This window comes from Salarias fasciatus, chromosome 12 (genome assembly GCF_902148845.1).
Source record: "Salarias fasciatus chromosome 12, fSalaFa1.1, whole genome shotgun sequence".
Taxonomy (NCBI): Eukaryota; Metazoa; Chordata; class Actinopteri; order Blenniiformes; family Blenniidae; genus Salarias; species Salarias fasciatus.
Window position 1 is genome coordinate 29166737 of NC_043756.1, and position 16717 is coordinate 29183453.

Consider the following 16717-nt stretch of genomic DNA (forward strand, 5'->3'; position numbering starts at 1 on the left):
ACAGATTACTAGTTACAATGGAAGTGCAAAGTGTACTTATTTGATCAGGAGACCCTGGTTCTTGCTGGAGGTCCCAGTGGAGACCCTGGTCCGGCTCCTGCTGGTGGTTCAGTGTTCTCTTGTGAAGCAGAGAGCAGCCTCAGTTCTCTGCAGCGTCTGAAAATGAGGCTCTGCTCCACGAAGTCCCAGGAGAGGCTCAGCAGTGTGACTGTCTGCCATGTCCACAGAGACCAGCTGAGAGGACGGACAAGGAGGACATATGTCATGTCTTCATTGGCACTTCAGAACGGCAGGACAATGGTTTTGGGCATTTTTAAAAATGCAGATGTTACCTTGCAGCCTACATATCTGGACCTGTAGGACTTCCAGTCCTCACAGCTGCAGTTCTGTTGGGGACAAAAGACAGTGTCTGAGTATGTTTAGCTCTGTTTTCTATGTTCAGTGTTAAATGTCCAGAGAGATTTGAACCAAGGGGCAGATTTAAAAAAAAAAAAAAGTCTTCACTAAAGTGTGCACATTTAAACCTATCTTAAAATAAATTGTGTTTCCTTAATGAAATAAAGCATCTTTGATGCATTCTTCTTCATTACAGTTCAAATACAAAAATATGAAATTCATCCCTATTCACATCTTTCAATAAAACTCGCATTTCTTTTTAATCAAAAGCAACAGGTCCCTCGGGGACGAAAAGTATGTTGATGATGAACAGTAGCTGAGACTAGAATGAGGCCAAACAGCCTCAAAATGTTGCTGTTAGCATGTTGACAGTGAAGTTCTTCAGGTCATATCCACATTTCGAAACAGACTACCGCCTTTTGCATAAAGTCTATAACCTGGGATAATCACTGGGTTAAACTAGCAACCAAGTTTTCAAACTCACCACAGGTGCTGCAGAAGAAAGAGCTGCTCTGTGTGGAGCTTCCACTGGAACAGACGCACATTTAGAACAGCCGCACTTTTTTGTTTTGTTTTTTTAATCCTCGTGAACGTCTGTTTGCGTCTCTGATGCTTGCGGACGGTGCGTTCAGGAGCATCGGAATGTTATATACTACTGAAAATAAACGGGGTTAAAATGGCTACACGTGAAGGATTTCTGTGTAGTGGAGAAAAAAACACCCCTGGCAAAAGTCTCCCCCTAAACTGACGCCTATGCGCGCATTCCAGGCGGGCAGTGTTGAAACCAGTTTATTAAAAACAATCGTGGCCGACCTGTTGTGTTGTTTGGAATGCGCCTGGAATGCGCGGGTGTTGAAAACGAGCGCTCCCGTCAATGCGGAAGTGAAGAAACTCCGCCCGTCGCACGGGGTCTCGGTGGTACAAAAAAAGCGCTCCCGCCGCAGGCGCACCTCACCACTGCGATCCAATGAAACAAAGCGATAAAAAATAAAAATGATTCATACATCGCACTTTTAAAATCACTATGATGACTTGACGTGACTCGTCGAGTCAAAGGGTTCAAGTCAAGTCCAAGTCTAGAGTCACTGAGCTTAGAGTCCAAGCAAGTCCAAGTCTTTTTTTGATTTCATCAAGTCGAGTCAAAAAGTCATAAAATCGTGACTCGAGTCCGAGTCTCGAGTCCAAGTCACCCATCTCTGGCAAACAGTCACCTCCAATGAAGCTTGACCTCATGTCAGCTGTGTAAATGTTCTTCATTCTCAATGCTTGATTGTGTTTTGTAATCTAATTTTCAGTCCTATTCATGTTTTTGTTCCAGAACATGGACTCAGGATCGTGTTGTTTGGAAAAAGTGACAATAAGAAAACATCACTGTCAAAATTCATCACTGGGAAGAAATTCACTAATGTGAAAGGAAAACAGTCTGTCTCTGTCAGTGGAGAGTGGAACAGAAAACCTTTGACAGTGGTGAAAACTCCAGACGTCTTTAATCTACCAGTGGAAGCAGTGAGAAAGGAGATGGAGAGGTGTGTGGAGCTCTGTTCTCCAGGACCAAATGTTCTGCTGCTGCTCGTGAAACCCTCTGAATTCACTGAAGAGGACAGAAAAACTCTGATGTTCATCCTGAGTCTGTTTGGTCAGGATGTCTTCAAACACTCCATGGTCGTCCTGACCCATGAAGATGAAGGTCGTCACCGCACAGTAGACAGACTCATCCAGGACTGCCAGCAAAAGGTTCACAGGTTACCTGCTGACTGGAAGGACCCTTCTAAACATGATCTTCAAGAGTTAATGCAGAAAATGGAAACGATAGTGAACACCCTCAGAGGAGAGTTTCTGGTCGTAGATAAAGAAACAGATGTTGGAACAGTAAGAAGAGAAGCCAAACCTCCTGTGAACCTGGTGTTGTTTGGTAGAAGAGGAGCTGGAAAAACGTCAGCAGTCAATGCTATACTGGGACCAGGAAGGTTTGGACCAGCTGCCAACTCCTCAGAGTGTGTCAGAAACCAGGGAGAGGTGTGTGGACGGTGGGTCTCTGTGGTGGAGCTGCCTGCTTTGTGTGGAAGACCTCAGCAGGAGGTGATGGAGGAGGCTCTCAGGTGTGTCTCCCTCTGTGATCCTGAAGGTGTCCACGCCTTCATCCTGGTCCTGCCTGTGGGTCCACTCACTGATGAAGACAAGGGAGAGTTAGAGACCATCCAGAAGACCTTCAGCTCTCGAGTCAATGACTTCACCATGATTCTGTTCACTGTGGGCTCAGATCCTTCAACTCTCAACTTTCCAAAGGGAAACAAGGAGGTAGAAGAGTTGATTCAGAGCTGTAGTGGAGAACATTTTGTTCTCAACATCAATGGAGGACAAGAACTTTCAAGGTTGTTTTATAATGTCGATACAATGAGAAACAGAAATGAGCCACACTCCTACACAATGAAAATGTTCCATCAAGCTCAAATAACAAAGATGATCCAAAAAGAAAAGAACATCAACCTGCTTCAGTCTGAGCTGAGGGATCTGAAAGCAAAGAACACAGACATCTGTAAGTACATCACTGATGATTTCTGTCTTTAACAGGACATCATCTCTCAGCACAACGTTGTTCTTTTATTTTATAGTAATAAATGTTCTTCTTTCACAGGTGATGAGACACAGAACACAGAGTGTCTCCGGATTGTTCTTCTGGGGAAGACCGGCAGTGGAAAGAGCTCCTCAGGAAACACCATCCTGGGAAGAAAGGAGTTTAAGGCTGAACCTGGAGGGAAATCAGTTACCAAACATTGTCAGAAAGCAGTGGGTGAAGTGAGCAATCGTCAGATCATTGTGGTCGATACTCCAGGACTGTTTGACAACAGTTTGTCCAATGAAGACATAAATGAAGAGCTGGTGAAATGTGTGAGTCTTCTGGCTCCAGGACCACACGTCTTCTTGTTGGTGTTAAGAATCAGCAGATTCACAGAAGAAGAAAAAGAAACACTGAATCTAATCAGGAAAGGATTCGGAAAGAATTCTCTGCACTTTGCCTTCATTCTGTTAACAGGAGGAGATGAACTGGATGATGCTTTGCTGTCAGATGAAGAATACATTAGAAATAATTGCGATGATTCATTTAAGAGTTTGATTGCTAACTGTGGAGGAAGATACCATGTGTTCAACAATCGTAAACATGACTCCAGTCAAGTCAGTGAGCTGATAGCAAAGATCGACTCCATGGTGAAGAAAAATGGAGGGGACTGCTTCACCAATGAGATGCTGCAAGAAGCTGAGGCAGCGATACAGAAAGAAATGGAAAAGAAGTTGAAGGAGAAGGAAGAAGAGATGAAGAGAGAGAAGGAGGAACTGGAAAAGAAACATGAGGAAGAAATTCAGAAGATGAAGATGAGAATGGAAAAACAAAGAGCTGAACTGGAAGAGGAGAGAAAACTGACAAAAAAACAACTGAAGGAAAAGGAAGAAAACATCAGAAAGGAGCGAGAGCTGAGAAAGAGAGAACAGGAGGAGAGAGAAGAAGAAGACAGGCTGAAGAAAAGACAGGATGAAGCTAAAAGACGAGAGTGGGAACAAAAGCTTGAAGCTTTGGAGAAAAACATAAAATGTGAATCTGAACAAAAAGAGTTAATTGACAAAAAACTGGTGGAGTCCAGAGAGGAGGTGAGGAAGGAGCGAGAGATCTGGGAAGAGAAAAGAAAAGAGTGGTGGAAGAAAAGAGAGAAAGAAGATGAAGAAATACGACAACAGCAGAAAACAAAACTGTTAAAGCTTCAGGAAGAATTTGAGCAGGAAAGAGAAAAATATGAAAAGAAAAGAAAAGAAGATAAAAAGAAACAGGAGGAAGAGGAGAAGAAGAGACGAGAATTAGAAGAAAACTACAAGAAAGAATTGGAGAATATGAAAAAGAAATATGAAGAGGAGGCCAGAAAACAAGCTGAAGAGTTCAATGAATTCAAGAACAGCAAAGAAATTGAGGTTTTGGATTTAATAGACAAACATGTGCAGGAAGTGTCTGAACTAAAGAACAAGTTTTCAAAAAGTCAACAGGAGCAAAAGAAGGAAAGTGAAGAGAAAGAAGAAACCCTGAAAAACCAAATGGAAGAACTACTGAACAAACACAAACTAGAACTGACTGACGCGAGTCTTGTCATCCTGAAACAGCAACAAGAAAATCAGAAAAATATGAAAAAGCTTAAGACAAAACACAATGATGACATGAATAAACTCTTGTCTGATCTAAATACGGATCTGGATAAAAAGATGAGAGAGGAAATCAATCGCTTGAAGGAAGTTCAACGAAATGAAATGGCTGCTTTAAAGAAGGAACGTCAAGCAGAAAACAAAGAACAGAGAAAGGCTGAAATGGCCACCATGCATGAAGAAGAAATACAAAATCTGAGGACAAAAATAGAGGCTCAACAGAAACAAACCAGGCAGAAAAAAATAGATGAACTACAGAAACAACAAGATAAAGAGATCGATGACTTCAGAAAGGAAGCTTTTGACAAAATAAAAGTAAAACAGGAAAAAGAAACTCAGTTACGGAATCAACAAGATGAAGAGATGGAAAAACTGAACCAGAAAATCAGAGATGGAGATGTTGATGTGAAAGAGTTCAAAAAACTGAGTGAAAAACATGAGAAAGAAATGAAGGAACTGAAGAAGAAACTTTTTCCAGAGAAGTGTCAGATTTCTTGAAGTTCATCAGACAGCAGTGAACATTCATGATTCACAAAATGTACAAAGTCATCTAATTGGATGATGTTCCCATTCATCCATCCAATCAATGTTTGAAGCCTTTAATTTTTATTTGATTCCCTATCTATCTCTCTCAGTGTGTGTGTGTGTGTGTGTGTGTGTGTGTGTGTGTGTGTGTGTGTGTGCGCGCGCGCGCGTGCGTGCATGCGTATGTGTTGATCTTGTGTTTACAGCATGTACTACGTTTGCATGTATGTCTTTAATGCTTATAGGAAGTCTTAAATCTTTATCTTACTAACAGAATTGTTAAAATAAAACATTCCAGCACAGAGATGTAAAGATAAAATGCATTCTTTATGTTAAAAAGTAATTGAATTTATGGGTGTCAAGTGGTATTTTATCTTTGGGCTGTCTCTTTAGGGAAGGGACCCTCATGTCATTTGATCAAATTGTACAAGTCTTCGGAATAGAAAAGAACAACCTTTTTCATTTTTTTCAGATCAGGGATTTTGTTAATAAGGAAACATCTTTGCAAGAGAATACTGAGGTTTCAGACATTGAAATGTTGTTTTTTGGAACTTGAGTGATATCTTTTAATTGTTTTACAAGATACTGAGAGGTCATTGTAAACTGGATCGTCCCTTGCTTGCTCAGACCTGGGGAAGAGAATTGGCTATTGATATTACAGAAGAAACATGGAACAGTATCTGGAAATCTTAGAAAAAAAATAACTATTTGTAATCGCTCATGGGCCTTACAACTTAATTTACTGCACAGAGCACACTTGGCCCCAAACCGTCTATCAAAATTCAAACCAGGTGCTTCGTCACATTGTCCTAAACGCAGAGCTCAGGATGGCAGCCTGACCCATTGTCTTTGGTCACGCCCCAAGATCCAGAGATACTGGGAGTCTGTTCTATCTGAGATCAGAAATATTATTAGAATCAATGTTAGTTTTGATCCAGTAACTTCTCCTCGGTCTACCAAGTAAGCGAATTGGTGACAAATATCAGAGTAAACTATTTAATGTTCTGACATTTTGTGCCAGGAAGAAGATCTTGTTTCAGTGGATTTCTAGTAAGTCATCCACTGTTTCTGGATGGAGAAACCTTATTTTGGAATATATTCCACTGGACTTTCTTACATGTTTGCTTCATTCTAAGACTGATATGTTCAACCACACGTGGAAACCCTTCTTGGACTATACTGATGGACGTGTCCACAATCCTGTCTCGAGCCTTCATCATCTCTTAAGCTGACTGCCGTTTTCGTAGCTGTCCTAATTTTAATATATTTTGAGTAATGCTGATCTGTTGTGTTGTGTTATTGTGTCAATTTTAAGAAAAAATGAATAAACATTATAAAAAAAGAAAAAATAGAATTTACAAAAAAAAAAATGTCATTATAAATAAAATTTCAAAACCTGAAATGTTTTGTTGGAATTTTCTTGCAGCCTTCATTTTATTTTATTTGCTATTTCATTTTGAAAGAAAGTTCTGTTTTCCGAGACTTCTGAAGCGAAAACAGTGCACTTTAATCAGACTTTGGAATTACAACAGGAAACTCCCAGATCTCCCTCTGTTGCTTTGTGTGTTCCTCTCTTTACCTCTGCTGCTCCCTCTCTCTGTGTTGTCAGTCTCTCTCAGTGTGTGTGAGCTCTTGTCTGTGTCTCAGCCTCTTCTGGTCTCCCATCCTTCCAGTGGCCTTGTCTTTCCCTGGCTTCCTCACCTCACTCCTTCAGTCTTTCAATGTCCAATCGTCTTTTGTCTCCCACCCTCTTCCTCATATAAGCTTCCTTTCCCCATGTGCCTGGTGCTTGGTTGTCAGTGTACTTATGTTACTGCTTCCCTGCGTTCTTAAACCTCCTCGTTGCGCTGACCTCTCTGTGTTGTTTGACCCTGTATTTGGATTACCCCTTTGGATGCCTCAGCCTGTGATCCTGCTTCCCTGTCTTGGACCTAAACAAACACTGTAAACCAGATCCTTAGTGTGGAGTCTGCCTTTGGGTTCACCTATATGGTCTTGACAGAAACAAGTGAAATAAAAACAAAACAGGAAAACAAAGATGTTTTTAAGCTGAATTGGACTCAAAACAGAAAATATAAATGTGATTTAAATGTCTGATTCAAATTTTCTTTCATGACACGAAGAGACATTGAGTTATAAATGAAATTGTTCAGTTGGATCCAGGATTACTTTGGAAGCTCCTGAATCATAGGAACACATCAGAAACACTGCACAAAACCAGGATCAGGGATTAAGCCGGCAAACTGTGGTTATCCTGTGGTTATCCTGGATGAAGTTAGTCTCAAGTCGGTTGCACAAAAGCTGGCCAAGTTTATCCCGGACAAGTCGCCATGGAGATTTATTCTCTGCAGCTAACCTGCTCCACACCAGGCTAACTACCAGGATAAGTTTCATCCTGCCCTGCTCTGCTGTCAACAATGTGAGAAATGGGGGTGGTTTACAACATTTCTGTGCTTTTTCTACACATTACATTATTTAATCATCCTGGCACCCAAATCTTACAACTGTCGTCATTGCATTTGCTGGTTGACTGTAATATTATTTATTTTCACAGATTATATGAAGACAAAAATAACTTTTAAGACAGACATTTAAGAATCCTTTCTTTATTAATACAAGTCCGACAGTAAAAGGCTGAAAATTCTGATAAACAAAATAAAAATAACAGACCTCACTGACATTGGCACCAAACCAAATTGTTGTAAAAAATAAAAAACAAAAAACAACAACCCTGAAGCTACACAATGAGAAAGAGGAGAAACAAAGGAAAAATAAATGTATCTCACCACCGAAATGGACTGCAATATAACATCATAACAGCAAATCATTTTGGGTGAATTCCAATTCTCCCCTTAGCCCTATAGCCCTTGGCCCAAACGCTTCGTTTTGTGCGTTCACGTGAAGTAATAGGGGTTCCCCGATTCCACTTCACGTCTCTTCAGACCGAGGGGGAGGGCGAAGTGTGAGGGCTATCTGGCCCTTGAAACGGAGATTTTCCAGGGGCACACTAGAAAACGAGGGCTATGTGAAATTACGCACATTGTGCTGGGAAATGCTGGTAAAATGGAAAACATCAGTGGCAGCCAAGAAATCTACAAATGTGAGTATTTTTTTGTAAAAAAAACAAAAAAACAAACAAAAAAAAACCCCCTATTTTAAGGTTGCTGCAATGTTCCGTGACAGCTCGTTAGCGTTAAGTGCATCTGGTCATGTAACATTAATGATGAACTTATTTTAATTTCTGCACGACCATGACACGTTTTATTGATATTACTGTAGCCTGCGTTTCTGATTTGAGCGCAAAAGACACCCGAAAATCTGCCATTTGTGCTCCTCTAGTAAAGTTAACGAGGGGCTAATTAATTAGTGACGCACACGTCCGAGGCATGCGTGATGAAGCTGTGTATTCCCGGCAAAAGCCGGACGGTTTCTGATGAGGTAAGACGTATGCTGATGCTCTCTTTCCTACACTGTAAAAAAAGAATAACTGAGACAACTTCAAATTTTAAGGCAACCTTTTGCAGTAAAACTTTTGAATTGTGTCAATGATTTGCTATGTCGTTTTCCTAAGCGACATTCCGTTATTGTGCCAATTACATTTACGCTGTTCTGTTAATGGATACGACTTTTAATTCTTCGTTTTGCCAATTACAACATGTTGATTTGTTCAATAACTCATTCAAATAGCCAGCAAAAGCTTATTGACTGCACAGTCATTATTTAATTACCTGCATGTCAATAAACACATAATCTTCAATGGTGGTTCCATAGTTTTATTTTACTTAACTGTGCAATACTGCAACACATTGGTGTTAACACTGTCAAGAATAAAAGGTATCCATGTCTGACAGGTATCCATTACATAAAAACACTTAAAAGAAGAAAGATGTGACGATGTTAACATGCTCATGTAACTAAAACTAACAGTGGAACATTTTAACATTTCTGTCCACAGTAACAGATACAATGAGCAAGTGTTGAAATGCCTCAAAATGATGAATTGTAATTGAAATTTAAGGAACAAATTACAGAAGAAAAAGTAAAGGAATGTCAAATGTTGAATCTTTCTAAAACGCAATCTATTTTTACAAGACAAGAACAGTCAGTAAAATTGAGAAACAACAGTGAAAAATGAATTTTGAACAAATAAAAGATTGCTTTCTGAACATGTTTTATTATTATTATTTTGCCATTAAGTCGCACAGGATCCAAAAGATGCCAAAACTGACCCTTATAATCACAGCATCACATTGAAATAATGCAACTTGAAAACTTTTTGGATTACATAATGCAAAAGCTGGCATCAGTAGAGTTCTTACTTTTGTGTGTTCTTTCATAGAACATTTTAGCTTACTGTGCAATGCTGTCACAACACACTGACAACACTGCCAACAATAACACATCTCCCAAGTGACATACCACATAGGTGTATAGCTGTAATAAAAAATATATATATACAAAAACCAAAAAACACTTAAGAGGAACATGTGCCAATATAAAAACATCCCTAAATGACTTAAATGATCAGTGGAACATTCAAACATTTCTGTTTAAAAAAACAGAAACAAGCTGCCCCAATGAAGTGCAGTGCACTGGTTTCTTCTGCAATGACCGAACACGCTGTGAGCAATGAGAGCCGATTTCCATGAACAGGTGTTGAAATTTCTCAAATGTGTATTTGAGAGCCTTTGGATAAGAAATGTTGAGGGCGTAGAAGAGTCCAAAAAGGTATGTGAGTGCAGTTGGTAGATCTGGCACATCCTGCAGGACAACAGCCTCCTCCAAAATCACAGCAATGTCCTGCACCATTGGTGATGAAGACGGTGCAGCACCATCCTCTAGGACAGGGGTGTCAAACTCATTTTAGCTCAGGGAGTAAAAAACATGGAGTAAAATCTATTCCCAAGCAGGCTGGACCAGCAAAATCATGGAATATAACTTAAAAACAACAACTTCACATTGTTTTCTTTGTTTTAACACTGTCCAAAATAGGACAGATCCAACATTAGTATTAATCATAAAAACTTGAAGTTACTTGAAAATTCTGAGGACAAAGAACACACAAACACACAATGCCTCAGCGATTCACAGAACCACAACAGTTTCACAGACCACAGAACTATATCAGGGTGTTAGTTCTCAGGCAGAAATGTTGATAAAAATGATAAAACTCTGTTGCCCAAACAAGTGCAAGAACCAGTCACAAATCATAAATAGGTTAAATTTACAAAATAATAAAATACAATAAAAACTATTTCACAACATAAAAAGCATGAAGATAAAGCTGGAGCCTGGGGTCAGTGCATCCAAAATAGTGCAAACACAACATCACTATTCAGCATAAATCCCATCGAGTTATTTAAATATTCTGGGGACAAGTAACACACAAACACACAATGCCTCAGTGATTAAAAAAACTGTTTCACAGATCACATAACTATGTAAAGGTGTCTCATGCAGCACTTTAAGTGGGGTTGCATTGTTTATTTGACTCCTGATACCTGGCATCTTTGAGCTTTCACCAGCGCATCAATATCAGGCGTCACATTCTGAGTGACAGCCAGCTTCAGGATGTGATTCAAGAGGCTGTGCGTGAGCCTTGAGCGCAGCTTTGTTTTATTAATGCTTATTACAGAGCAAACCTGCTCACAAAGATATGTGGTTCCAAACATGGACAACAGCTTTGCAGCGAGGGATGTCAAGTTGGGGTAACCTGGCAAGAGGTTCTGATAAAATGTGTCCAAGCTCACAGCGGCAAATTTGCTCTTCAAATCTGAGTCACACTGCAAGTCAATCATTTCAAGTTGGATGTTGACGGGCAGTTCAGAGGGATTCACGGTGAATGACGAGCAAAAAACTTTGAAGTCTTTCTCCAGTTCACCAAAGATCTGAAAATGTTGCTCAAACTCCCGTAACAGTCCCGTTATTTTATCTTTGAACCGCTTCATGTCCGCGACACGTTGGCTCGCGCACACATGTTGCAACGGAGAGTTGAGTCTCCCACAGTGACAGCTTCAACTTAAAAGCACGTATGCTGTCGTAATACTGTGTTACAACTTTGTTGCGCCCTTGCAGCTGTTTGTTCAAGTTATTCAGGTGCTCAGTAACATCCATGTTACGGCCCGGCTCAAGACCGCAACAAAACAAGGAGGGGACAGGACAACGGCGGAAGTTTAAATAGTTTATTTAATCAATAATTTGGTTTCTTCTCTTTAATTAAACAATCTAAAAGCTGCAAATACAAAAGGTATCAGTGTGTCGTCAGTATAGATGAGAGCAAAGCGCAGTCAGCTGTAGTGCATGTTGGTTGCAATCAGTAAATGGAATCACCAGCAGGTGAGTGTGTGAGGTGTTGTAAAGGTGTGGGTGTGCGTGCGGGAGATCAGTGTAAATGTGTGTGTGAGCAAATCAGTCAGTTAACCTGAAAACAGGCGGCGTGGCAGGCAGACTCGGTGCATGGCAGAGTCGGTGGAGGTTGGCAGCCCGGGGAGAGAGCGAGGCAGAGAGCGGCACCAGCGAGCCGCAGCAGGCAGCGAGCCAAGAAGCAAGCCCCAGAAGCGAGCGAGCGAGGAAGGCGGAAGCCCGGCTTTTAACAGGGGCGGCCGGAAGTGGCGCAGCCCCGGGACGCACTCAGCTCCTCCCACTCATGAGCTACCACAGACCACCAGCAGGGGGCTGTCACACCCCCACCCATAAAGAGCAGGGTCCCAACAGGATCCCTGTGAAATCCAACCATGGTCAAAACAAAATACAGAATGCTTAACAGACTATAAAACAAACAAAGTCAAACAAAGAACAAGGCGACAAGAAAAGGTAAGCAAGTTCTGCTGTCCTCCACACTCTCTCCACCCCAACAGGCCCCCCCACCCGGCAACTGGTGCACACAGAAGCAATTTAAGGGAGAAAAGTCTGTGGGAAGAAAAAATAAATAAATGCAAGGTCCTGCATCCATTCTTCAGAATGAAATTCTAACACCAGTTTGCCCTTTTTTTCCATGAACTGTTCAATTTCTTCTCGTAAGTCACAAAAACGCCTCAGCACAGCACCTCAGCTTAACCACCTTACCTCAGTGTGGTATGGCAAGCCATAGATGTGGTCTTTCTCTTTGAGAAGGTTGTCAAACTGACGGTGATTCAGGCTTCTGGATCGGATGAAATTCACCGTTTGGATGACCACCTCCATGACGTGATCCATGTTTAATGACTTGCAACACAAAGCCTCCTGGTGCAAAATACAGTGAAAAGTCCAAAAATCACGTCCTCCATTTGCAGATTGCACTTTCTCTTTGAACTTTGTCACAACACCTGCTTTTCTCCCGACCATTGAGGGCGCACCATCCACAGCCAGGCTGACAGCGCAGGACCAATCCACTCCGATCCTGTCCAGGGCGCCGACTAGTGCGGTAAAAATATCATCGGATGTTGTTGTACCTGACATTGGCACCATCTCCACAAACTCTTCGGTGACGCTCAATGTGTCATCAACTCCTCGGATGAAAATGGCCAGCTGTGCAACATCTGTAATGTCCGTGCTTTCATCAATTGCAACTGAAAAAGCAATAAAGGACTTTACTTTGTTCTTTAACTGGCTGTCCAAATCCACTGGAAGATCAGAAATCCTGTCTGCGATGGTGTTTCTTGTCAGGCTGATATTTGCAAAAGCCTGTCGCTTTTCAGGGCACACGATCTCCGCTGCCTTCATCATGCATGTTTTCATGAATTCGCCATCACTAAATGGTTTTGAAGCCGCCGCGATTTCGTTAGCAATGAGGTAACTAGCTTTGACTGCAGCATCACTGACGTCTCGGCTGTGAGTAAAAACAGACTGCTGTTTCTTCAGACTTGACAACAGTTCATCCACCTTCTCCTTTCGCCGCTGTCCTTGAAAGTGGTCATGTTTGTCGGCATGAAGACTTACATAGTGGCGACGAAGGTTATATTCTTTCAGCACTGCAACATGTTGTGAACACAACAAACACACTGTTTTCCCATTGACTTCTGCGAAAAAATAGGAGGATGACCATTTTTCTTGAAAAACTCTGCATTCGGCGTCCACTTTTCTCTTTTTTGACAGCGACATATTGAGGCAATAAGAGCGAAAAAGTAAAGGTAGAATCGCACAAGCAAAATACAAAGGAGCTCATCTAATTGGCTCTTGCTCGACCTACTTGCTCTGCTCTGGTTTAAGCAGTTTGCTTGCCGAACACAATTGCTATTGCGCCATCCAGTGGACACATTTAGAACAGCAGCTTATTGAAAAATTGCAGCTCATATATACTTGATATAATCATCTCTCGGGCCGGATTAAATTCTTTTGCAGGCCTGATCCGGCCCGCGGGCCGTACGTTTCACACCTCTGATTTAGAAAGAATATATTTATTTTATAATCTTAATGGCACTGACAAGCTGGAAACTTGCCTCTGAGGTTTTCTCAGACAAATTATCATCAGATCCTCCGCTCCGCAGCCTGCTCGCACCTTCTGCACGAAACTATCACTGCGCCCAGCTGATTCTGTCGACACCGCCCCCTGGTGCGTGGCCACGCCCATCTTGGCACAAGTGCAGCGGACTGGTCAGAAACCCTCTTCTGCGCCTGTCGAAAATAGGAATGCGCGTTCTCCGCTGGTGATCAACGGCCAAGTTGTGCCATCAAAGTAGAGCCCTTAGAGTCATTGAAGAACTTACACTGTAATTTTTTGCTAAGGCCCCTTGTCATTTATTGTTGAGTTATGCCCAACTATGTCAAAGACTTCCCTATCTCTCAATGATAAAGAGTCCTTAAAAATAAATCCTGGATCCAGACAGTGATCCGGATCATCACCACAATTTAATGGATTCTAAGTTAGCCCAAGACCCAGCTTTCCACAAAGTTTCATCGCAATCCATCCACAGCTTTTCCGTAATGTTGCTAACAAACCAACCAACCAACAAACCAACTAAGCAGCGATTACATAACCTCCTTGGTGGAGGTAGTAATCACAGCAAAACAGAACAACCAATAAATATAATGAAACAATTATAATTGAATTATATTAATCAAACCAAACAAATTAAAAAAAGTAAATACATAGCTAAACAAGGAAATAATGAAAAGGAAGACAAGCTCTCATTGATTTTTATGTGTTTGTAGTTGTATCTTTTAAATATCATTTCTTTATAGTTTCTTCTAACCTGCTCAGCCTTGAAGAAATTCTGGCAAACCATCTGGCACCTCACGAGAGGAAAGCAGGTCTCCACCAACTCTGTTTATAGTGGAGGCAGGGAGCTGCTGACCTCAACTGGGGATATTATAGGATGGTGGAAGGAATACTTCGAGGACCTCCTCAATCACATCGCCATGTCTTCTGTGGAGGAAGCAGAGGCCGAGGCCTCAGGGGTGGACTCACCCATCACCAGGGGCGGATCTAGGATTCTAGGAGATCAGGGGCTTAGCCCTGAGAGTGCAGATGCCGATTTATTTTTTCCGGCATTTTTTGTGCCACGCATACTAAACTATCTTTATTTTATTTAGTTATTTTTTTTTACATCAACTTACCACCAATTGAAAGCTGAGAAAGGCACAGAGAACACTTCAGACCCTTTAATGATCAAATGTCTTACCACCAGCAGCCTTGAAGTCATTGTTTTATGCCTCATGTCCACTGAAAGAAAAAAAATCTAAAATACAAAAGTTATTCAGACTGATCATAAACTAAAGAAATAAAATACCTTACAGTATTTCCTTACAGCAGGCTACTGTGATCCTGGCTGGCACCTCTGCTGTCCTTTACTGCTCTGTTCTTCAATCCTGTCCTCAAATCCTGTCTTTAGTCCTCCTGTCTCTTCTCTCTTGCTTCTCGCTTGCAAGATCCTGCTCAGTTGTTGCTCACTAAGCATCTGGTGGAGTAATGGCGGACAAAATGAAACCTAACCAGCCGGAGCGCGCATTACGTCATTCCTTTCAAATTCTCCCCAAAAAAATGCTGGAGCCGGACCGGCACTGCAACTTTCAAGTGACATTTTAGCGCTGTTAGAGGTACTTGTAATGAATATGTCAGGACACATTGTACACATCATTAAAAATGTGTAACATATTTATGGTGGAAAATAAGTATTTTTAAAGTTGTAAAACTCCTTAATGCACCTTTAAGTCTCTGGATGCGCAGGGACTGTCTTGGTTGACACGTTCCTGCAACATCGCGTGGCAGTCGGGGACGGTGCCTCTGGATTGGCAGACTGGGTGGTGGTCCCCCTGTTTAAAAAGGGGGACTGGGGGTTGTCCTCCAACTGTAGGGGATCACACTCCTCAGTCTACCTAGGAAAGTCTATTCCAGGGTACTGGAGAGGAGGACTCAACTGATAGTCGAACCTCGTATCCAGGAGGAACAATGCGGTTTTCGTCCTGGTCGTGGAACAGTGGACCAGCTCTAGACCCTCCATAGGGTGCTCGAGGGTTCGTGGGAGTTTGCCCAACCAGTTCACATGTGTTTTGTGGACTTGGGGAAGGCATTTGACTGTGTCCCTTGTGGTATTTTGTGGGGGAGTGCTCCGGGAATACGGAGTCCGGGGCCCCTTGTTAAGGGCCGTCTGGTCTCCGTATGACCGGAGTAGGACCCTAGTCCGCATTGCCAACAGTAAGTCAGACCTGTTCCTGGTGCATGTTGGACTCCGGCAGGGCTGCCCTTTGTCACCGGTTCTGTTTATAATCTTTATGGACAGAATTTCTAGGTGCAGCCAGGGGCCGGAGGGGGTCCGGTTTGGGGACCACAGGATTTCATCTTTGCTTTTTGCAGATGATGTTGTCCTGTTGGCTTCATCCAACCCAGACCTGCAGCATGCAGTGATTCCTCACAGTCCATGCTCCGTCCGTAAAAATCCTGTAGTGTGTGCCAGGCTTCAAGCAGCAGAGTGTGTGGTGTCACGGCTCAGTTCGGAGATTCACAGACTTGAGAGCTCATGGAGAGAAGCCCCAGTGGAGAGAAGTCCCTGTTGGCTGGCGGGCAGTCCTACAAAGTGGTCACGGCTCCAGCCCCCACCGGGGCTTCTCTCGGGCCGGGCGGCTGGCCATCCTGTGCCACCAGTGTGGCTTTTCCCCAGCTGCATAGTCTGGCCAGCAAACACTGCGAGCTCAGCTGCAGTTAGCAGGCGAAGCCCCAAGCCTCCAGACAGAGCCCAGACACTGTGCACTAGTTGCTGTTAGCGCTGACTCCGCCCGCAACCCAGAGGCAAATTGCTAATGAGCTCTGCAGATACAGAGGCCTGACAAATGGCACAGATTTTGTGGTTTTGGCTGATAACTTCATAAAAACAACTTAAACACCCCTGAGCACTTTAAAATAGCTCCAAAAGAGGAACTTTGAGGGATGTTTGTCCTAATGCAAAAAACTCTCTGTGAACAACACAGAGTCGTCTCCTATTGAAATCTATTGGTAATTTTCTCTGGGCCTTAGATTTAAATGTTCATGACACGAATCTCTATCCCTCAATAAGATGTTCAGGGTTCCCGCGGGTCCTTAAAAAGTCTTAAAAAGTCTTAAATTTAAAATCCAGGTATTTAAGGTCTTAAATTGTCTTAAATTTACCGTAAATTTGCTGTCGGTATTAAATTTCCAGACGGTGTGTTTAATGCCTAT

The 16717-nt window shown here is 42.2% G+C and overlaps 1 protein-coding gene across 7 annotated transcripts in view; it reads left to right on the forward strand.

The window, feature by feature from the left end:
- LOC115397679 (GTPase IMAP family member 8-like) overlaps positions 1–16717 on the forward strand; it is a 152621-nt gene that overhangs the window by 36269 nt on the left and 99635 nt on the right. For 6 of the 7 annotated variants that reach the window (XM_030104113.1, XM_030104114.1, XM_030104112.1 and 3 more), the window contains 2 exons: positions 1715–2932; positions 3032–7539. In XM_030104113.1, the coding sequence (XP_029959973.1) occupies positions 1715–2932; positions 3032–5079 (3266 nt within the window). In that variant the 3' untranslated portion in view covers positions 5080–7539. Of the gene's footprint in view, positions 1–1714; positions 2933–3031; positions 7540–16717 lie in introns of those variants that run through there. The other variant, XM_030104119.1, reaches the window with a different exon arrangement.